The sequence below is a fragment of the Urocitellus parryii genome, chromosome 12 (assembly GCF_045843805.1).
Source record: "Urocitellus parryii isolate mUroPar1 chromosome 12, mUroPar1.hap1, whole genome shotgun sequence".
Classification (NCBI taxonomy): domain Eukaryota; kingdom Metazoa; phylum Chordata; class Mammalia; order Rodentia; family Sciuridae; genus Urocitellus; species Urocitellus parryii.
In genome coordinates, this window is record NC_135542.1 from 45,962,024 (window position 1) to 45,984,795 (window position 22,772).

Consider the following 22,772-nt stretch of genomic DNA (forward strand, 5'->3'; position numbering starts at 1 on the left):
CCAAAAGCAAAAGACGATCACTCTCTGGAAGACATTCCTGACTCCGCCCAGGGCAGGGGCTGCAGGAGCTTCAGGTGAACTTGGTTCTTGATGGAGGGGCCTACGCCATCTCTGCACAGATGGCTCTTGTCAACTTCCAGGAGAAAGCATCCCCCAGAGATGGTGCCAAAGGCAGGAGGGTCTCTGCCCCCTCCCACTCTTCCACCTGCCCCACAGTCCTTCCCCTCCATCCCCAGCCTGAGCCCCAGGATTAAATTCTCATGAAGGCTCTTCCAACATCACAGTGGCCCAGGCCACAGGTGTGGCCCTGAGTTCATGGATACAGGCATGATTGCTCAAAAGAGGTGGCTGCCCTACTGCAAGCAGCCTGGACTGGCCAGCCCAGCAATGGACCACCAAAAATGGGGCCACCAAACAGGTAGTCCAGACCCTGTCGCACACATGAGTGACAAACTCAGAGACAACTCACGAACGAGACCTACATTCTGACTTCCAGATTTGGTTCTCCTAGTTTTAAAAACAACAACAAACAAACAAACAAACAAACAAACAAAAACAAAGTCTTCTTAACCCTGATGCTCTCTCCTGAACGTAGATTAGGGAAGCAAGATGGGGGCGACCGAATCAACTGACTTGACTTACCTCGGAAGTAACAACGTCTACTGGGGCTATGGACAGAGAAACTAGAAGAACGTGTGCAAAAACAAGTCGATATCTAAACCAGACCTCCCCACAATGCAAAGTGAATTCCCATGGAGCCCTGAACTCTGGCCCCGAGCCCAGGCGGCCACGCCCAAGCCTGCTGTCCCTACTAAGTGCTACGTTATGTCAGCCGAAGCCCCATCCCCAGAATTTTCCAGCCACAGTGGGCCATCCAGGTCCAAAGCAGTGGGGCCCCTTTCTCTCCAGAGCTGGATCTGGGAGGGGCTGCTCCAGTTTGGAGAAGCCGACTCAGAATGGCGGGACACCAGGTGTGGCTGTGGTGGAAAGGTCAGATGCGAGAAACCCTTTGCGCCCAAACCTCCAGGCAGAAGACGAAGAAGCAGAGTGAGCCCCCCAGGACACCCAAGGACTGCATGGGCAGGAGCAGCCCGAGGGCAGAGTGCTGGGGCGGTGGCACGGTGGCGGGGAGGCCAGGGCCTGCAGTTTTCTTCACGGAAGAGGCAAGTGGGGGCCTAGTGAGTGGCAGGGAGCAATGGGGACAAATGCTCCTCTCAGGCGTAGAACTCCTCCTGTTTGGTAGGCTTTTGGTAGGCGCCGCCGTTGGCTTGTTTCGGCTCCTCCAAAGAGTAGCTGCCCTCATCCTTCTTCTTCATCCGGTACAGCATGAAACCGACCAGGCACACAGCAAAGATAAGCCCCACCAGGCCTCCGGCAATGACCCCTAGGAAAGGCGGACAGGGGATAACTCAGCTCAGCAGCTCCTTGGGTTCGGCAGCAACTCCTCCCATTTTAGGCAGCACAGGAGGGGCCTCAGGTCCACCCAGAGCCACAGTCTGCCCCCTCCCACACACCCCAGGGCAGACTCACCTCCCAGTACTTCCTTCCTGTCCAGGAGGCCCTGTGAGGCCCCTGTGGCCTCTGTGGTCTCTGGATCCACGGGGGGCTGATTCCGGTGGTCGGGCTGTACCGGTACCACAGCTGTGGTCTCCTCAGATGCTTCAAAGATGAAGTCCTAAGGGAGGGGACGTACCAGGCTGAGCTGGGGCCACTGCCACCATGGCCTCCCAACCCAGAAGCACCTCCTGCCTGTCTGGTCTCCACTGCTACCCACTGGACACATCCCATCCTGAACTTGCCACGTCACCCTGGGCCCTGGCTGGATTGGGGCCCAGCTGTTACCTCAAGTGACACAAAGCACACATTTTTGTATGAAAATAAATAGGCTCATTTTTAGTGTAAAGTATAAAATGATCACACCACTCTAAGACAAAAAAACAAGACTCAGTAGAACTTGTGCCCCTGTGTCAGTCTGGGGGCTCCCTCTGGAGTGACCTTTATGGACTCTTTGTCTCTGGTCTTATAATTAGTCTGCCCTCCTCTGGGTGAGGCCCTTGGGCGGGGGGCAGGAAGAACGTGGGATTCTGTGACCTTGTCCTCATGATGGGAATCACGATGTGCTCACAGGACACAGGGTTTTAGGCTTGCCAGGTGCCAGGCACTAGGGGCCACCCAATGTCCTGGGAACATAGAGACAGCTCACCTGCTCCCCAGAACCCTCTCCTGCTGGAAGCGGATCCTCAGCAGTCCCCTCAGTGGGAGAAGCACCTCCAGACTCCACACTGGGCATATGAGAGTCTGGCTGGTCAGGCGCTGTAGGAGCTGAAGTTTCATGGTGGCCAGGCTGCATGTCCCTGTGGGGATGAGAGGTGGCAGGTGCCTGGACAGTGCTGGCTCTGGCTGTTGAGGCCCGCTGAGTGGTCGGGAGCTGTGTGGTCTCCCTGGGTTCTGGGGCGGTCTCCTCCTCGTGGGCAGTGAGGTCAGGCTGGGCTTCGGCGAGGATCACGGCCTCTCCCTCTCTGGGCCTCTCTCCAACCGGCAGGACGGAGGTGGAGGCAGCCGTGGCGTCGCTGGCAGTGGGCTCTGGAGCCCTGGGCGTGGTGGTCAGGAGCCACATGTCCTTCCAGGTGGACGGGCTCTGCCGGGGCAAGGTGATATCCGGCAAAGCACCTGCAGGGCCAAAGGCAGAGCGGGTCAGGGTGGGAGAGGCCCCAGAGCGCACAGCCCAGCCCCACTGAGGCTGGGAGGAGGGTGGGTGCCTAGGCAAGACTCAGGCCTGGATGCCCCAGCCAGCGAGGACAGCCATCCTCCCTCTCAAGAGGCTGAGTCCCGAGGGTGAAAACAGCTGAAGGAAAACTCAATTTGGAAAAGAGAAGAGGAGAGCAGCCCTTCCCTGCCCCTGCCTTGGGGACAGCTTGACCTCCAGGAGCCACCAGAAAGATCCCAGGGTCACCTGGGAAGGAGCTTTTCCATGACATGACCATGGTGGGGGCACAAGAGCCTTACCCCAGTGCACACACCCCTCCCTCTCCCCAGAAGGGTTCGGGCTCCAAGAGCAGACACCGGTATCCCACCTCCCAGCTCTCGGGTCACCACCCTGGCCCCTTTCCTACTCATGCCTCAGCCTCCTTTCTGAGCTTTCAGGCCTCTTCTGAGATCGCAAAGAGCTGCCTCTTCTATGAGGACTTCTTCAGTTCAGGACTTGTCTTCCCCAGGAGAAGGGAAACAGGAAAGGAGACTGAAAGAGCTACCCAGCAGGCCCTGAGCTGCCTTTTAGCTCCCAGCAACCTTGTGGTCAAGGTATTATGCCCATTGCACAGACAGAAACACAAAGGCTTGCAGGAGTCAACGAGCCTTCCAAAGGGTGGTTCCAAAGGGGACGTGCCCGTTTGCAGTGGGCAGCCCTGGGGCCTGCACTTCGCCTCCCTGGAGCTCCATGAAGCACAAATGACATTCTTTCACTCAGCATCACCCTCCTGACCCAGCTGGGAGGAAACAGGGAGAGGGCTCACCTGCACCTGAGCCAGAGAAGTTGTCGGAGTCATCCCCAGAGCTGTCTTGATCTTCAGGAGGCACATTTGTGGCCACAATTTGCTGGAAAAGGATCGTAAGAGGTTATGAGAGGAAGCCTGGTGGGAGTCGTGCCGTCCCAGGGTCCCTGTCCCAGACAGATGAGTGGCCTCAGCCACCCCGCACAGCACAGACTGTGCAGGTAGGAAGCCCCCACAGGGGGCTCCGGGCCCTCGGCTGAGCAGCCATCTGCTTCTCCCTGCACAGCCCATCTCTCAGAAGAACAGAAAGCTGTGCCACAAACACAGCTGTCACCCCATGGGACCTCATCAGGACTGACTGAATAGTCCATTCATGGTGGCCCATTCACAAGGAAGAGTCACAGCCCATGGTGGCCCACGCCACACTAAGAATCAGGTCTCGGGGGATATCAGCTAGGGAGCTTCATGAGCCCCAGGAACAATCCCAAGACAATCTGGACCCAGAAAAGCAGCCTGAAGATGTGCTGGACACCAGTGCGTGGACAAAGGCCTGCAGGTGTGAGGGCCTTTGTCAGGGCTGGGCACAGCAGGGAGCTAGCTCACCCAGGAGCTTTGTTCCCACAGGCAGTCCCAGGCTTGGCCATTAAGCCCATTTTTCTTATCCACAGCAAGGACTGGGTCCTGGCCCTCTAAGTCAGGATATTGTCCTTCTTGGGTATTGTCCTTCTTGGGGGAGGAAGGACAGGGTACCCCTCAGGCTGGGCTCAGCTGAGAATAATCTGGAAGGGGCTCTGCAGGAAGGGCAATGGGCCTGGGACAAGACCTCTTTGCCAACAGCAGCCCCAAAAAAGTGGCCTGACTTGCCCTACTCCAACCTGGACAGGCTGCAGGTGTCCAGCTCCTAAGGCAGGGGCTGACCTGCAGGACTGGGGATTGGGCATCTGGAGGAGGCAGAAAGTCAGGATCGTGTCTTCCTCCAACACCGGCTCAAGATAAATAATGAGGTCAGAAAGGGTAGCTGTGAAGGTCCAGTTCAGCAGTGAGATTTGAACCCAAACAACCCAGCTCACTGAATCCAACAGAATGAATAAAGAAGCAGCACCCCACGGTGCAGCACAAGAGCTTTAGAGACCCCTGGAGTTCTGCCACCTATTAAAAGTCATCAAACCTCTTATGGCTATAGTCTCCCCATCTATAAAATGGGCCAATAGTAACATCTATAGTCTAGGACTGTGGCAAAAATCCAGTGAGGTTATGCAAGTAAAGAACCTAACAGTAAGTGCCCCACTGCGGCCAAGCTCTAACTAGGGAGTGAGTCACTCAACATGAGGAGGAAGGATCCTGGGGCCACGGCAGCCTCTAGAGCCAGCAGCCCTGTCTGGACGGAGGGCAGGATGGAAGTCGATGAGGTTTCATGAGAAGCGGGCAGGAGGGGCCAGTTCACCACAGCTTGTCAGAATGGCCCACCCGAGATTGGCCTCCAAGAGTACAGTCACCTCAGACCAAGAGGCTCACCAGTCCTGGTCACAGGCCCAAGGCCTCACTCTTCAGTGGGGAGAGGAGAGAAGGACAGACAAGACCTGTGGCCTCAGGAGGCAGCCCTGGGGCCGAGTTGGACCAGGCAGAAGCTCCATATCTAGGAGCTCAGGTCCAAGGGACACACTGGTCACATGTAGAAACCGTGAGGCTAAAAATAATGCTGAACTTCCTTTGAAAGTACAAAAGCAAAACTGTATCTTCCTTCCCCCAAGAGCAAGGTTTCCACTCTAGAAGGGCCTTTCTGTTCCATCAAGAAGAAAGAGTGGAGTCCGTCATGGCCCATCCACAAGTAGAGTCACAGCCCATGAAAACCAGTCACAGTCCAACCCCCTGACCCCACATCAGACTATACCCAGTCTATGCCATCCCAGGTGGTGTTTCAAGACCGTCCACCAGGCAGATGCAGATGTGCAGATCACAGCTACACCCTCACCCAAAGCCTCTGCCCCACCCTCTCCTGATGCCCTGATTCCCTCCTTTAGAGAGAAAGCTCCAGACTGCGGAGAGGTTCAGGGCTCCAAGCAGACAAGCCTGATCGTAAAGAGAGGCAAGTTTCCAGTAGAAGCCAGAGTCATGGGGTCCAGGACCCATTCAGCAGATAAGGTAGCGCAGGCCAAGAAGACACACACACACACACACACACACACACACACACACACACACACACTGGCCCCTGTACAACCCTGTAGGCACCGCCCTGAGTCCAGGGGAACCCAGGGAGGCCAGCCTCTCACCTACACAAAGAAGCCCCAACAGGTTAACAGTTTCCCAAGAGACTAGGGCCAGATAAGATTCTGGGTCTAGCAACAATTTGTTCCTCTGGCTCTACTGGCTTATCCCTCTTCCATCTTGTTTACACAACAAGTTCTTAAGCAAACCTTTTCTCCACTGAAGCCAGCAAACAAGCTCCCTGGGGTTGGTGGGGTTGGCGGGGAGCTGATCTCTTCTCTGGGCCTCCATTTTTCACTAAGGGGAGGGCTCCCTAATGACCCATGTCCCCTCCCGCTGGGACCTTCTCCACAGTATCTCAGATAAGGAAAAGGGGAGATTTCGCCCCCTGGGAGGGAAATTAGCAGAAAATGCTGAATTTAAATGTGGACGACCAAGGTGGGGCTAACTCTGAGTTTGGGGTGTGACTGCTGGTTTCATCCCCAGCCTGCAACAGACCCCCACCACTAAGGCCTCACCAGGGACTCCTCCACGTCACCTCTCACCTGACTGCTGCCCAGGGGACAGGTGGGCTCAGCTGGGGCTCCTGCTCTTTGGGGAGGCAAAAAGACCAGCTGGCCTAATATTTCACCTCTGTGGGAAGGAAGTCAGTTGTCCATAGACCCAACTCTGCGGTGAGGAAAGTGGGGGCTGCCACACGTGCTGATCTCTCAAAGCGCAGCACAGCCCCTGGAAGCCCACTGGCTTGAAAACCCAAAGCCAGGAGGTCTGGATCACCTGGGAACTGGGGAATCCTAGGGCAGACACAGGGAACCCGGGCCGCAGGGAGTGAGAGAATGGTGGGCCCAGCTCTGTCTTAGCCAGGCAGGCTCTGGCCATACCCCGGGGCCATGTGGGAAGGACACTGGCAAGAGGCCCAGGCAGGGCTCGGGTCCAGCAGGAGACAGGGTGTGAAGGCAGGAGGCCTTGCCTACGGCTGGAATCACTTTCCACCCATGACTCTTTGATTTCTACAACTCACCTACAGGACTGAGATTAGCATCTCCGACAGATCTGGAGCTCAGCCTCAGAAAGGAGGAGGGACCTGCCCAAGGCCACCCAGCCAGCAAGTGTCCACACACTTTCGGTGTGACTTATGCTCTTCTCACTGCCATCTTTCTTGCTCTCTGGCCCTAAAGGTCATCTTCCCCAGGAGAGCCAAATAGTTTTAAGGTCATGTGGCTAAGATTTCATGCCAGGCACGGTGGTGTTACACCTGTAATCCCAGCTACTCAGGAGGCTGAGGCAGGAGGATGCCGAGTACAAGGCCAGCCTGGGCTACTTAGCAAGGCCATCTCAAAATTAAAAATAAAAAGGGCTGGGGATGTAGGTTAGTGGTAGAGCACCCTGGATTCCTGGGTTCAATCCTCAATACCAGTCCCCCACCCAGGTACCAGTCCACACCTGAGAGGTGCAGAGGGATGGTGGGGAGCAGATTGGGGTCACGGAGAGAGTCTTCATCCCTGCTGCCAGCCATGCCCAAGGGCACATCCGGAGTCCGTGGGTAGAGAGCTGGCAAGGAAGTTTCAAGAAGGCAGCCTGAAGCCATCTCCTGCCAGCTCCCACCCCCACACTGGCCAGAAAGAGGACCACCCTCCTTGGCAATCTCCAACTACAGGGAACACCTTGCCCTGGGTGCCCGGGGCAGAGGGGCAGTCTGTGCTATAGCACTTGCCAGAACATCTTGGGCATGAAGGCACCTGAGCTGTGTCACAAGCCAGTGTATCAAGTGGGTGTCTCCAAGATGTTCAAGGGACTCTGGTGGACACAGTTGCTAACTACAGAGGTTGCCCATCCGCCTCCCACCCTATCACCCTGCAGCCACCAGGCCCAAAGGCCTGTGGTTTCCAGCCGGCATCCTCAAACACTAACATGTCACCTACAACTTGATTTAAGTGATGGATAATACACAAATTCCTTAAAAAGCACCAATCATTTCACAGGGTTGTGCTCCTTTTCCAACCTGTGTCCTAAATCTACAATGGCATGTAGGAAGATAAGGGGATTTTGATATTAAATAGGGTTCTCAACTTCAAAGACCTAGGACCATCATCCAAAGGGCTCTGGGGAGCAAACAGGGTAAGAGACGTCTGATCCCAGTCTGGCAGAGGTCCCAGCCCAGCAGAGCACACACTTAGGAGTCCCACTCCAGAGGCTTCAGGAAGAGGGAGCTGCAGAGCCTGGGCCCCCCACCAGGCCCAGGAGAGGATAAGATAACGTCAGTGCAAGACACTCACGTAGGCAGTCCTGGGAGCCCGTGCATCCTAAGTGGAAAAGGGAGGACGGCTCAACGTGGGTTGCCGTAACTGCCCCAGTGGAGTAATGAAACCCGGCTTCTGTGGGTGGGAGCCGGGTCACTGACTCAACAGGTCCCATTAGTCACAACACCAGGGACAAAGCGCTGCCCTTGTCAAAGGAGGCGGTTACAGTCATTCCCAGCAGCCTGAATTCTGTGGACCTGATACTAGCTCTGGGGCTCACAGGACCCTAGGCTTGTTCCAGGAACCCAGGCTTCAGGGTCAAAAGGCAGATGGGCCCTGCGTCACCCCAGAATAAGCAGCCCTCACTTCCGCCCCATCGAGACTCCACGACACAGCAGACTCCTCAGGAGGCTTCAAACAGACTCGGTGTTTTAGAAGTCGTTTTTAGCGACCTCAGTTTCTTGGTCAGATCTGGGAATCTAAGACACAGCTGCCCCTCTCCCCAGACTTCACAGTCATGGGGTGTCTGAGCTGGTTCCACCCCCCTCACACACACTTCACAAGAGCAACAATGGCTGCGGGTGACACTGAACCCCCACCTGTGTCCAGGGTCCGGAAGAGTCTCTAGGAGACGGTGCCAAATGAAGTCTCCTGAGCTCCAACCCCAGCGGCTAAGAAGCGCCCAGGTCCCGCAGGGGCTCCGTGGGCTGCACTTTGAGAACAGTGGTCTAGAGAGGAAAGGCGGCACCCAGAGGGCCAAGGCCGGGGGCCGCAGGAGGCACCATCTCCACTCAGGTCTGCTGACCAAGACCAGGGTTCAAGGCAAGGCCACAAACGGCGACGGAGACCCATACACAAGTGCCAGAGACGAGCCCCCTGGGAGGGCCCCAGCACGCCCTCTGCACTTCCAACCACCTCCCTCTTGACAGAGCCATGGTGCCAGCCCAGGCCCCTCACCACAGGGCGGCAGGGACCCACTTCCACAGGCCCCCACAAAGGAAAGCAAGAACCTTTGTCCTGAAGCTGGGCTGAGACTCGTGTCCACCAGGGACCGAACGGGGTCAGCCTTGGTCTCCCAGGCAGCTGTCTGCCCAGCCCACCTTCCACCCAGCTGGAACCAGGAAGAAAGCCCCGCTGAGCGAATAGACCCAGGTGGGCCCAAGGGAGAGGGCTGTGCCCCAAGGACAGCACCACTGCGAGGCCCTGGGGTGGCCTTTCAGAGCCATGGGCGAGGTGGGGGCAGAGAATGTTGCAAAATACCACTCCTCACTGCGGCCCTCCAGGCCCCTGGTGAACTGGGGCATGGGGCTGGTCACCACGCTCCCTCTGTGGAGGGTCACTTGCACCCTCTCCTCTAGTCCTGGCTGAAGCAATTGGTTCCAAAGCATCTTTAACAAGGGTCTCAGAGAAGGTGCCAGATCCGGCTCCAGGCTGGGTACCCTGGGCAGCCTTGTCTTTGGACCCCCTGTCCAGGTGAGAAACAGAAGTGGCTTGGTTGGATAATCCTAAACTGCTTCCCAGCTCTCACAGCCCAGGCAGGGCAGTGGATGGTGACAAGGAGGCCACAGACCTGCCCGGGGTAGGACCACAACCCAGGGCCCCAGAGACATGGAGAAGCTTGTCTCTAACTTGGGAGCTAGGGAGGCCTTCCAGGGAGGCCTGCTGAGGCCAGTCTCCTGACCTGGGCCTCAAGACCCCCCCCCCCGCCCCCCCGCAAGCCACACCCAGGAGGGAAGGACGCTGTGGGTGCCTCAAGGCAGCACCAGCACTTCCGGCTGACAGGCACAGGGATTGATCAACTCGCTGTCTCCACCACAGTCAAGCTGCGGCCTGCCTAGGATGACAGGCAGCAGTGACGGGCCCGGCCCAGGGCGGGGGCCAGGGAACAGGCAGACAGGTACAGGGAAGGCGTCAACAGCCGTGCTGAAGAACGTGGAACACTGGCACCCACAAGGCCCCACCCCAGTGGCACTTTCACTGGGAGGACCACCTTTCTGGGGACTCCCTGGGCTCACACCCAGTTCCCCACACCCAGCTGTCCCTGCCTTGCCACTCTGAGACAGATACCTCACTGTCCTGCAAGACTCCTGGAAGGGCCATGGGTGGAGGGACAAGCTGGGTGCTGGATTGTAAAGACCCCTGCTGACAGCATTTGCCCTTTGGTGTGAGATGAGATGGGAGGTCAAGGCCCTGGCCCTTTCCCCTGCACTGCACGGCTGCTCTGAGGGGCCAGGGCCGTCCGGGGAGGCAGGTGACCCTGGCAGCCCAATGCCAGCCCTGGTGCCCATGCCAGGCCAGTGTGGTCCCCAGCCCTCTGGTCCCACCCTCTGTGGAGCTGGCGCCTTCCGTGCAGCCCACGTGCCAGGACTAGTCTCAGAACAGGCCCAGCTGAGAGCTGGGTGTGGAGCTGCGGGCCTGGAAGACCAGTTCCCCGGCTGCTCCCCGCTTTCCAGAACCCAGCCAGGCCAGGCAGGGCAGGGCGAGATTTCACTTGGCAGGGAGCAAGGCCGCCTGGCCCAGGCCCAGGCCGCAGAACGCCTGCTGCGCTCCTGAGAGGGAGCCCCAGGCCATCCTTCCTCAGGGACCCCTGGCACTGACCACCAGGGGACAGCCAGGGAAAGACTAAGAACCAGCACAGGGAAAACGGAACTGTCGTCTGGGCTGTGTCCTGACCTATGGGTGACCTTTGAACAACGCTGCCTCAGGTTGCCCATCTACACGATGGGGGATGGAGGGGGTTGGTCAAATGGGGACAAGAGGTTCCAGTGGCTTCTACTCTTCCAGTGCTCTCCAGATGGGGAGTCCAGACTCACCCTCCAGGGGCAGCCAGGCAGACACAAGAGCCACCGCAGGGGCATTAAAACACAAATACGGTGCTCAGCGGTGGGCAGATGCACAGTGGGCAGGTGGAGGACAGAGACACCAACTCGGTATCCTATCTCTCAGTTCCCCAAAAGAGTTGTGGCCTAGGGCTGGGGATGTGGCTCAAGCGGTAGCGCGCTCGCCTGGCATGCGTGCGGCCCAGGTTCGATCCTCAGCACCACATACAAAGATGTTGTGTCCGCCGAAAACTAAAAAATATTAAAATTCTCTCTCTCTCTAAAAAAAAAAAAAGTTGTGGCCTAGGAAGGGTACTGCAGATGTCCCAATTAAAGGAGCCTCGGGGGTGGCAACTGGCAACCTACAAGGAAAGAGGGGGCTGCCAAGGCCTCTGGAGAGCACGGTCCCTCCCCAGCCCTGGCTGTCCTAACGAACCAACCAAGACCAACCAGCCCCCAGGAAGGCCCCAAGAACTGCCATCTACCTGGTCAGTCCCTAGATTCTACAGGGCTTAGGGACCCAACACCTGTGGCATATGGACTTCTAGGGACATTCTTCCCCTGCACTGGCTAAATAAAGTACTCTCAAGTTTCACAGAGGTAGAAACTGCAGTTCTCAACACACCTGCAGCCAAGCAGGGTTCTAGGGGTGTGTGTGTGTGCCAGGGGGTGGGGGGACGTTTCAACTTGATCACCAAAATCTGTCTCCTCAGTGTATCCCCCTGGAAAACAAAGGTGTCTCTGGGAGACTGAGGGGTGCTAGTTGTTCACCCTAGAGCATAAATCAGCTCCCTGTGGGCGAGGGGTGGTTCTGGAACTGGGGCACTGGGACTGAGTAGGAGCTACGGAGGATCAGAAAGGATAACAAAAGGGAGGCTAGAAGATGCCAAGAGCACATTTTTTAACCTTTATCAGCATGTGGATGACAACACCACCACACCCAGGAATGACAGGCTCAATTCCCTTTGAGCCACATGTCTGTGGCTTTTCCTCCCATGTGCAGAAGAACACTAGGCTCGTCTGGGATTCGGCCTCTCAGATAAAGTACACTTCAGAGAGTGGAGGTACGAAGGCTGCTGAGAGACACAGAAGGGCACAGTATCCTCAAAGGGACCTCACAGCAGGGTGGGGCTGGCACCTTCTGGCCTGAATAGTAGAGACTGAATAGGATCTTCTGTGGAGGCTATGCAGTGGGAGGCGGGGGACACAGCACAGAGGGGAGCAAAGCACCCCGGGCCCTTCCTCCAGCACCTCGCCCTCCTGAGGAGTCTGCACTTGCTCACATGGCCAGGCTGAACTCCCAGCACCCTGCGCACCAGCCCCCTGCATCTGCATTCAGCGCTGAGATGGCTGAAATGGGGGGTGGGGAGGCAGCCCTGGTCTTAGCAGCTCAGTGACCCCAGAAAAGGGAATCAGAAATAACACCCTGCCAGGACCCCAGGTCAATCAGCAGGTGGGAGAAGATCCTAAGGGTCTAACCTGGGCTACTGAGTATTATGTACCGGGAACTGGTCTAAGCACTTTCCTGAATTAATTACCTTCACAACCACTTTCAACTCTAGTACCACACCTATCTTACAGATGAGGAAGCTAAGGCGAAGGGGACTGTCACTTCAAGGGCATACTGCCACAGAGGCAGAGAGAGGCCAGGCAGGCTTGCTCAGGCAGGCTCGCTCTTAACCAGCCGCTCTCTCTCAGGGCTGGAGGAGAGCAGCCGTCATTTGCACTGGTGCAGCACAGAGGAGGGCCCTCCCAGCCGGTAGCCTGGCCAGCTACAAAGGCGTCCACAGAGAACCTGGCTCTTGTGCAGGGCAGACTTTAGTCCGAAGTTGTGGGTACAGGCCACCATGCCCCAGAGCTGGGGCCCTGCTGGGCTGGCCGGAGCCCCCGCCCCGGTGCCCCAGTTTCTGGGTTTACCTGGCCTCCTCCCATCTGCCAGCCCAGCCTGCATGGCTCAGGTCCGGAGCCAGTCCTGGAAACAGGCTCAGGTTTTCCGAGAAGGGGCAAAAGCCATGTTTGCAGAATTTGTTACATCAGCACCACTGGGGCAGGGCCAGCAGGCCATTCACACAGAATGACTGCCCCCCTGCCACCAGCCACAGCGGCTCTCCTCACAGCGGGCGAACCTCCACCTCCCCCATTGCTCCAGGCAGGGAAGGGGCTGCCCATCATATTGTGTTACTTCTTTAAATATTTTCTAAAACCCTCTCAGGCAGGATATGAGAAACTCACTCCATTTTACGGATGAGGAAACTGAGGCCTGAGGCTTAGCAGGGAAAAGAATTATGCCCAAGACTAGAGAGGAAATGAGGAGGCCTGGGAGACACCCAGGTGAGCCAGATTCCACCCAACGCCTCTCACCACCCAACCTGGTCTGGACTAACTAAGGCAAACTAGCAAGGTAGTTCTGGTCCCCTCACCTGCCTAATCCCTAGGTTGGGATCCCCAAAGATAGGCAGACATAGGCAGCCAGGCCCAGGTGACCACTCTTTGCAGGAAAGGCATGTGGCCCAAGCAACCACTGTGTGTCCAGTCCCAGAGCTCTCTGTTCCTCACACTTCCCTGAGCCAGGATGCCAGCCCTCCCTCAGATTCACTCACGGGGACTTAGGAGGCCAGCTTCCCCGGCTCCACAACACCCAGGCCTGCCCCTGGGAAAATCACCTCTGTTCGCCCCACAGTCCCAGGTCCCCACAGAGTGCCTGCAGAGATTAAGGTAGGGAGGTGGAGACAGCCTGAGGACTTGTGCAGCCCAAATAGGGGGCCATCCGGCCAAGCTGGCAGGCCCTGGCCAGCCTGAAGGTTTGCAGACCCAGGTCCTCCCCACTCTCATCCTGGAAGAAACTGGTCACCCGACAGCAGCACCACACCCCCACAGCTTGCAACAGGGAAGCTGGAATGACATCAGCTGCCACATGGTCTTAGTAGCTCCTGAGATAGCCGGCAGCCTAGGGCCTCCTAAGCCCGAATCTCACCTCCATATTCTTCTAGAACACTCCTGGACAATGGAATCTCCAAGGCCCAGAGAGCTTCCTGGGCAGAGTACTGAGATGCTGCTGGAGAGGAGGGTTGAGCCACTGTCACTGTGTGGCTCTGCCATGGGGATAACACAATCAAGTCCTCAACCAGGTCAGGCCTCTGAAGCATCCGCAGCCACCAATGGTATGGGTGGCACGGAAACAGTAAATCCAGAGCCCAAGGCCTAAAGGTCTTTCCAGGACCTCCTGGTATCAGCACATGCTGGATGCCACAAATGGACACCAAAAACCCCAGCTTCTGGAAGTTTCCTCCCTCCTTCTCACATTCCACCCTGGGGGGCAGGGGTGATCCTCACCCTACCCACTCAGGCTGGACCTACAGCCAGAATTCTGTCTCCTTAGTCTGCCAGTTCTAGGTCCCCTCCATCTGCCCAACTCCAAGGCATTTGGACCCCAGACTGGGCTTTCAAAGCATCCAAGCCCAGGCAACTACCTTAGTGGAGAAGACAGGGGGACCCCTGTGGCCACAGAAGCACCAGTAGCCCCAAGTAGAAGAGACTATGAGTTCCAGTTGCCATCACTGGCTGGGAGGGTTTTCTTACTGTCATGGAGATCAGTGGTGCCCAGGATTAGTCAGTAGTGTCCAGGAGTAGTCCCAAGTAGGCCTGGCCACCTTGCAGCTCCTGCTGCCCCCAACAGGGAGACCCCTACCCAAACATTTCCATGGCCAGAAAGCAGCCTGTGTTTGAGGTTCAACAAACAACCTGCTTTACAGCCCACGCTCCTGGGTGGAAGCTGTTATCTCGTGGGGCTCTGGGACAAAATCCTTCCTCTGGCATGGAACGAGGCCCTTCAGGCCTGTCTGCAGAGGCCAACTGTCCAGTTGGGTTCCAGTGATAAGCACCCTCTCCTCGTGCATGCCCTGGGCCAGGTGTGAAGCTGCGTCCCAGGTGGGACTCTACATCTGGCTCACTCAGGCAGGGCTCACGAACAGCCCCCAGTACCGAGCAGACTCCTCCTGAAGAAGCAGAAGTAGCCCCCACAGACAGCCACCAGTCACATGTCATAACCCTGAGAGGTCATGAACACAAGCATCGTGACCTCCCCTCTGCCTCTCGGCCTCCCTTCCTCATTTCACACAAAGGGTCAAAGAGACCCACGTCCAAAGCCACTCTACAGTGGAGAAGCAGGGCCAGGCTGGAAGCCAAGCCCTGGGGCCCTCAACTGTGCCTCCCAGGACAGTGGGCTCCAGTGGGTCAAGGCTGGTTGGGTGAGTCTCCAGGGAGGACCCGTGGGCCTGGCAGCATGACTCAGCTGATGAGTGGAACGATAAACACGCCCGCCTGCCCGCTGCCCCAACCTGCCTGGCACTGCTTTCATTCCTGCTGATGAGCGGACCTCAGGGCAGGTGCCAGGATGCCTGGGCGTGTGCAGAGAACATCTCCCGCCCCGCCCCCGCCTGACCTTGCTCAGGGGCTGCCGTCCACCCTGGTTCCCACGCTGAGCGCCAAGTCACCCCTCCAAGCAGCCTAACTGCACAGTCCATGCTACAGAGACCTGGGGCAGCTGGTTCTCCCTCTTGAGTCCCCAGAAGGAACAATGGTAGAGAACTATCAAGTTCTTCAGTGTCACCTTCATCCTTTCCAGGACAAGGTCTCTCTGCAACCATGTGGCTCTCAGAATTGAAGGAGGGAAAGAAGCCACTGAGCACATTGGGAAACGGGCCTAGAGGAGCAATGGCCTGCCCTAGCCACACAGAGTCGGTGGCAAAGTGGGAACTAGGAAGGACAGGTGTCCCAGCTGCCCTTCTCTGTTGGAATGACTTCCACAGACTTCTAAGCCAGGGACACAGAGTGTCAGAGCTGCCATTAAAAAGAGGAAAGACAGCAGTCAGGGAGCAAGAGAGAAGCAAGCGTCCTGGTTTCTGGGAAAGAAGTTGAAGACCAGATTCCCCCAAAGCTCCGACCACAGCTGAACATGCAGGAAAGCCCAGTGGGGAGAGGGCCTCAGGACTGCCCAGGCAGAGGCCAGCGTGGCTGCAGCCCCCACACACACATGTGCACACAAGGCCCCTGGTGGGGCTGCAGCCTCAGGTGAGTCACTAGGCAGAGGAGTTTTCCCAGGGCTGGAGGCGCACCCTCTACATATAATTAGGCAGCCCACAGAGCCATAAATGTCAGGAGGCTGGAGACCCTTGAGGGCTCCCAGTGTGAAGAGGGACCAAGGGTAGGAGGGACATATCCAGAAGACTGGGAGTTCACCAGTCAACAGGAAGGATCACTGGGCAAACGACTGCGTGGAGGAGCAGCCCACCACCCTGCCCCTCTCCTAATTCAGTGAGTGTCCCAAGACAGTGAGCACTGCATGCTCCCTGGGACGTGTTCTCCAGGCTTCCATATTCATAGGCCCTGCCAACACTCCGACCCCTCACCCAGGCAGGGCATGACAGTGCTCACACCTCCTCTGGGCAACCCCCACACTGACCACTGAGAGACGACCTGGTGTGCCTGTGTTGGGCCTGTACTGTTGCCCCACCTGACTGTAAGCTTCCTGAGGGCAGGCAGAAGCAGCACATCACACAGATAGTCAGCCCTTTCAGGACAGCTGTGCAGGGGCTTCCAAAGTCCGCCTGCAGCTGGACTGCTTGGTTACTGAAGTGACCCTGAGTCAGGGTCTCACTTCTGGGGCCTCATCTTTATGGTCTGTACCCCAAACACAGCTCCTCGTGGTGAGGGATATACATATTCCTGCCCTCTCCTGGCACCTGTCAGGGCATTCATGTCACACTCTGTGGAAGATTCCAGAATGCACATTCCCACCCCAAACCCAACCTCGACTGGAACAGCTGAGCAGGAACTGACACTGTTCTGACTTTGTTCCAGGGTTCATGATCCTGGTGCCCAAAGCCCTTCTTCCATAGACCCCTGACTCTTACTACTTCTCCCTGGGCACACGGAAGGCAGGGCCTCAGAGGACTGTCAACCCAAGATTCCAAAATTGGCTGAAAAACAAGTAGACAGTCAAAAAACTGTCGGTTCCAGGACTAGGGAATCATGACCAGTTCCTCATGTGGCTACTCCCCTAGCGGGAGCTGGCATTGGAAGGGACCAAAAGTGAATGTGGTATAGAGGCCAACAGTCCTGGATTCTGGTCACCCCACTTGTGCCATGGTATCCACTTCCCAGCCTTAAAAGGAGACCTACTAATTCTGCAATTATTTCCCCATACCCAGGATGCTGGCACTGCCTGGGACAGGCACGAGGGCACCATCCAAACAGGCTATTTGGTACCAATGACATAAGCCTGTGTAGGCCCCAGCTCCAGTACCCCATTCCAGACCACATGTATAAAAATCCTAGTTCTGTTCTTCTGCCCCTTGGAGGGTCTCGTCATCACAGGCCTTTGCTTCCTTATCCAAAAAGTGGGGCAATGACATATATTATAAAGGCTTAGGAAAGATGAAATAAGAATATAGGAAAAGAACCAAGCATTCCCCAAAAGGCACCCAGGAAAAGGCAACCTTAATTGTATCGACAGCTAACTTTCCTTGGGCACTTTTATTACAAAGCACTTTCACACATCCATTATGAAATGAACACACAAATGACAGAATGAGGACAGGGAGAACAGGTATTATGATGTCCGTGTTAGAGATTAGGACAAGACTTGGAAAGTGACTCACCCAAGATTATGTAGTAAATTAGTGTCAGAGTTGAGACTGGGTCCTGGGGCTCGGCCTGGTCCCAAACTGTTCTGGGCCTGGCCAAAACAGTATGGGTGCAAATTATTTAGAAACAAACTAAACTCAAACAAATGTAAGGAGATGGAGACAGAATCAAAACTAAGAGTCACAGTCAAAGCTAAAAGACAAAGGCCCTTGTTCATCAGGACATAAAGTAAGCTAGCCTCACCAGTCCAGGCTACCTGGGACTGACAATTCACTTACAGATTGAACCAGGCTGCCAAGTGCACCCCCATAATCCCAGCAACTCAGGAGACTAAGGCAGGAGGATGGTAAAGTGAAAGCCAGCCTCAGCAAATTAGTGAGGCCCTAGGCAACTTAGCAAGACCTTGTCTCAAGAATTTTTAAAAAAAATTTTTAAAAAGGGCTGAAGATGCAGCTCAGTGGTAAAATGCCCCTGGATTTAATTCCCAGTACAAAACGGACAATATCTGATTTAACAAACTGATTAAATCAGAGGAGGCAGATCCAAGAGACCATTCATCCATTCATCTCTCGCCTCTAAGAGAGATCCCTAAGTACCTCACCTAATCAGCATCTCTTTGTTGCTCTAGATTGCAGGGGTCGGGAGTGGTCCTATAGGAGGAAAGTAACACCTTCTTTCTGCCATCTGTCACTGCTCTACAGAGATCCCAGTTGAGTTCCAGGAAGGACACTGAATTCATGGAGGTCACTCACAGGTGAGACCCTTACTCAAGAGCCTCCAACCTTTGTCTTAGATATAATTCTAACTAATCTGATAAATTTCCCAGCACTCCTGGGAAAAAAGTAACAAATTAGAATCGAACAGAAAAGCTGCTGTATTTGGGCATACCAATGTCACTTCTGGCTATCACACAGGGGTTGAAAAAGAAAAAGACCAGATCAGAATTCAAAAGAGAGCAACTAGTAGCCACCAGGTACCAGGGCACAGTGCCCTCTGGAGACCAGTAGGCCCAGGAGACTGTGCCACAACCTGGTTCCCTGGCATCCAGAGGAGATTAAATTATGTCTAACATTTTGTTGTTGCTATTGATAAAGGAAGGGAATTATACATATTTCAGAGTCCTGCCCAAACTAAGAATACTTTGTTTTAAATCACTGAAAAAGTGATTTAAATCACTGAAAAAGCCTGGATCTCAAGGGCACCTCATTCTCAAGGGCTTTCAGGAATCCAAAATTATGTTGCATTTGAAAAGATCCTTCTATAAAACACTGAAAATCAGGCTTTCCAGTCATTCTTTCCAGGCCCCTCTCCTCTCCCCCAGCCTCACCAATGTGTGTTAATAAGATTTTATGGGAACCCATCAAGAGCCACAGGTAGAAACTTAAACTGGCCCCACCCTCCCGGGGGAGCTGAAGCCAGCCAGCGGTGACATCACCTCTACAAGGCTGAGCCCAGGCAAGGCAGCCAGTGCCTCCCCCGCCCCCTCTCAGGCTGTGGGGAAATGTCTCTACTGGTCCCCATAATTAAGGCAAAAGGGATTTTATGCCTTTCAAGAGGAGAAGAGAGAAAGAGAAAAATAGCAAACAACTATTACAGAACAAGCCATTTTTCTGACATGACAGAAACAAAAGATCACGGGAAACACACACACACATGGACTTTTTAAACAAACCTGTTTCGGTCCCTGGGGAATGGCTACCAGCTACCGCCAGCCCAGCAGCCTCCCCTGGCCATTCAAAATCAAGACACCCAGCAGTCAGTCGCTCCTCACCTCACTGGTCCCCCGGGGGTTCTGACCTGCTTCCCACAGGAGCCAAAGTGAGCCTTCCTTTGGAGAGGGCCAGGTCTAGGCAACTTATCCCGTTTTAAGCAAATCTCAACTCTCTCGTTTCTTTCAGGAAAAAGGAGGAGGGGACTATGGGAAAGTGGGGCCTATGGGAAGGTATGACACTTTATGCACCCACTTTTAACCAAACATGGACATTCATTGTAAAAGGGAGAGGGCAGCAGGGCTGGGAAAGAGAAAACAAACTAAACTTTATAAAACAAGAAAAAAAAAAAAAAAAACCACCTGTGCTCCAAGCTGGAGTCTGATCCCAAACTCAGGCATTACTTTGGGGCTCAGCTCAAACCCCTCCTCCAAGAGGCCTTCCCAGAACTGCAGTTCTAAGGACTTTCCCTCCCTCCTTTCCCCTGAGACTCCTGCCTCCTGGGCCTGGTGTCTCCCTACAGTTTTGAAGTGGAAAACAGTGTCTCCTACTGCAGCATCTGCCCCTACTCAGAAAGCAGGAAACTCCAGGACACACGGTCCATAGGGAGTCACCATCTCCAGCTGCCTCCCCAGTAGTAACAGGCGCCCTGAGATGCCAGCTCACAGGAATGTCTGCCTCAACCCAAGGCAGGCGGAAAAGAACCACCCCTCACAATTCTGGCACAGTGTCCCACCTTTGCAGCCCCTACTTAGGCCCCATCCTGGGCCTGGAGAGAGAAGCAGGAGGTAATGCCAGGAGGGTCAGGGAAGTATACCAAGCGCCCCCACTTCTTTTCTGGAGTGGTAACTATGATTCCAGGCATACTCTGAGTCCCACAAAACCACAACCCTCGAGAGCAACTTCTTGGACCTGAAAGCAGTGCACTAGAGACTCAGCTTGGAAACCATTATCCCTCCCTAGTTCCCCCAGCACAGCACCCCACACAACACAGTCCAACTCATATCTGCAATTTTTCTGGGCATCTGGACCTCACTTGGACTTCAGAGTGCTCAAAAGCACAAGTCACCTGGAAAGCTACCAAGACGCTTTACATGTTAGCCTCAAAAAACGACAGTACCTACATTACCTGGGGAGCCAAACCCCGAAGCACTTATTAACTGGCGGCTACTAACATTATAGAGGGAAATGCTGGGAGAGGATATTGAACAGATGCCACACTGGAAGTACAGGGCCCAGGTCCCCACCCCGTGCCCTACCCTCATTCCCTGTCCACGTGCCTCCCTTTCAAGAGCTAGGGAAGTCCAGCTGTCCAGATGTGGTGTCGAGAGATCGCACTTCCGGAAGGGGAAGAACCGCTGGCACCGCAACTCCCACCCCTCTGCCTCCCAGGGGGCGGCCCAGCCAGCCCTCCCAGAAGACCCCTGGGACTCCCGCACCCTGCGCCAGGGCTGGGGGAGTGGGCACCCGGCGGCCAGCGCTGACACCTGGCGGCGACCCAGCACCCAGCCCACGTCAGGAGCCGGCGCTGCGGGGCGGATCCCAGCGAAAGGTTACAGGGGCCGAGAACAAAGCGCCCCCATTGGGGAAGGCGGGCTAGCGGCCGGCGGCTGCGGCGGGAGAGCCACTTTCTAGGGACCCTTGGCAGCTCTTCGTCGGCCACGTCCCTCTTTAGAGAAGACAGACCTCCACCAAAGGTGGACAATGCATCCCATCCAAAGGCCTCCCTCGGCCGCGAGCTCCACGTTTGTCCCTCTTTCCCCGCGACTCTACTGGGCGGGCCAAGGGACCCGCCTTCCCTCCGCGCAGCTTCAGCACAAAGCCGAATCGGGGGAGGGGGAGAACGGATCCGAGGTCCACTCGCGTGGAAGGCTCTCTCGCCCCTCGGCCGTGCCGGGCACAGGAACGCGCTCTCCATGGGCAACACAACTTCAGCCGCTCAAAAGTTATGCTCCTCGGATCTCCAGCGTTCCGAGGCCAACTTCCCGGAACCTCCCGCTGCCAGCTCTGTGGAGCTCACCTCCGGCAGCCAGGGGAAAGCCCAAGGACCCCACGGCTACCCGCCAGAGTCCCGGCGCAACCCTGGTCCAGCTTCCTATTCGGCTCCGCTGAGCCCAAACTTGCCTCGGCGCAAACCACCCTGAGCTTGGGCTCGGCGACACCGGGCGCGCAAGCCCTGATCTGGTTTGAATTAGGATCTTCAGAAGGGACGTTGTGGCCGCGGTCACAACATCCCTCCAGGTCACTGGCGGAGGCCGGGCCGCCGCGGGGCCGAGAGCGACGGGGGTGGTGGGAGTGGGAGGCCCGGACGCCGCCGCGGGCAGGGGGACTCCAGCACATGTGGAGACATTTTACATAATTGAACGCGGGGCACCCGGAGCGGCGGGATCCGAGTGGCGCCAACGGACGGCGGAGGGAATTGGGACGCGAGCCCTGATTTCGGGGTTCACCGTCCCAGGACCCGCCGGGCTAGAACGAGAAGTCCCCGTTCCCCTCCCCCTCCACGTGCCGCTGCCGGCAGCGTTAGGTGGTGAGCTCCGGCTACCCACCGCCTCCCAGCTCGGCCTCGCGCCGCACTCACCGGCAGCGCCGGCTGCATGCGCAGCGCCAGCGCGCAGAGCCAGAGCCAGAGCCAGAGCGCCGCGCGCCTCATGCTGTCCAGACCGGCGGCGGGAGCTCGGCGGGCTGCGCGGGTCCGGGCTGGGACTGAGCGGAGATCCGGGCTGGCTCTGCTGATTGCGCTGTGCCCTGCTCCCTTGGGCGCCCGCCCAGCGCACTACTGTCCTAGGCGAAGACTGCAGGGTCCACCGGCCGGAGTCCGCTCCAGATAGCCGATTCCTCTGCGTTCGGCTCTGCTCTAGCCCTCACTTCTCCCGCCGAGCTCCGCCTTATAATAAACCCGCAGGCCTTTAGCCGTTGCAAAAACTAGCCCCCCACCCCCAGCTCCCTCAGGTCTCCGGGCCAGCCCCAGTCCCACCCCCTAAAGCCCCGCCCCTGAGCCACTGTGCCAGGCCCCTTGGAGCGCCCCACCCCCGCACAGTCCCCGCCCCCTAAGGTCCGATCCCGCCCAGCTCCCACCGGGCAGGGTCAGAACCCCGCCTTCCTCTCCAAGCCACAGTCGGGGGTAATCTGTGGTTCCCAGCGTTGGGGCTGGGCTGATCCTGGGCTGATGGGGTCCGGGAAGCACCCACTATCGCGTCGGCCCCGGTATTGAGGTGCTACCCCGGAGAAGGGCGGAAGGGGCGGTAGTTGGTATTATGCGGGCGCAAGTCTGCAGCGCCCTCTGGGCGTGGACTCGTGGCGCCCTCCAGGTATGCAGGACTCCCAGATTACAGTGAGAACGTTTTCGGGGGCGAGGAGCGGGGAGCAAGGAGATGAGACCTTAATCCTCTAGCGCGCGCGCACACACACACACACACACCCCACCTCTCTCCTGGCCGAGGATGGGACTCCCTGCGCCCGGTCAGCACAGGTGTTCACAAGCATTCACGTTATCCCAACATCCACAAAGTACTGAACACTCTTAGGGCTGTTTTTTAAAAAGGAGTTTTCAGCGTTTTTCTATAGAAGACAATGCCCTCTCTCTTCGTATTCCGAACTAAAAGGAAAAATAAATAACTGCTTTGTTCCCAGATGACTTTAGGCATGCCCATCTGAGAA

The 22,772-nt window shown here is 56.4% G+C and overlaps 1 protein-coding gene across 1 annotated transcript; it reads right to left on the minus strand.

Moving 5' to 3' along the window:
- Positions 1-229: 229 nt before the first annotated feature.
- Sdc1 (syndecan 1) lies at positions 230-21,984 on the minus strand. Its single transcript, XM_026404275.2, has 5 exons — positions 21,694-21,984; positions 3,513-3,594; positions 2,204-2,670; positions 1,531-1,675; positions 230-1,384 (listed from the first exon to the last, which is right to left on the minus strand). Exons 1-5 carry the CDS (start codon positions 21,763-21,765, stop codon positions 1,215-1,217), a joined length of 936 nt encoding a protein of 311 aa, XP_026260060.1. The 5' UTR covers positions 21,766-21,984; the 3' UTR covers positions 230-1,214.
- Between the last annotated feature and the right edge of the window lie 788 nt (positions 21,985-22,772).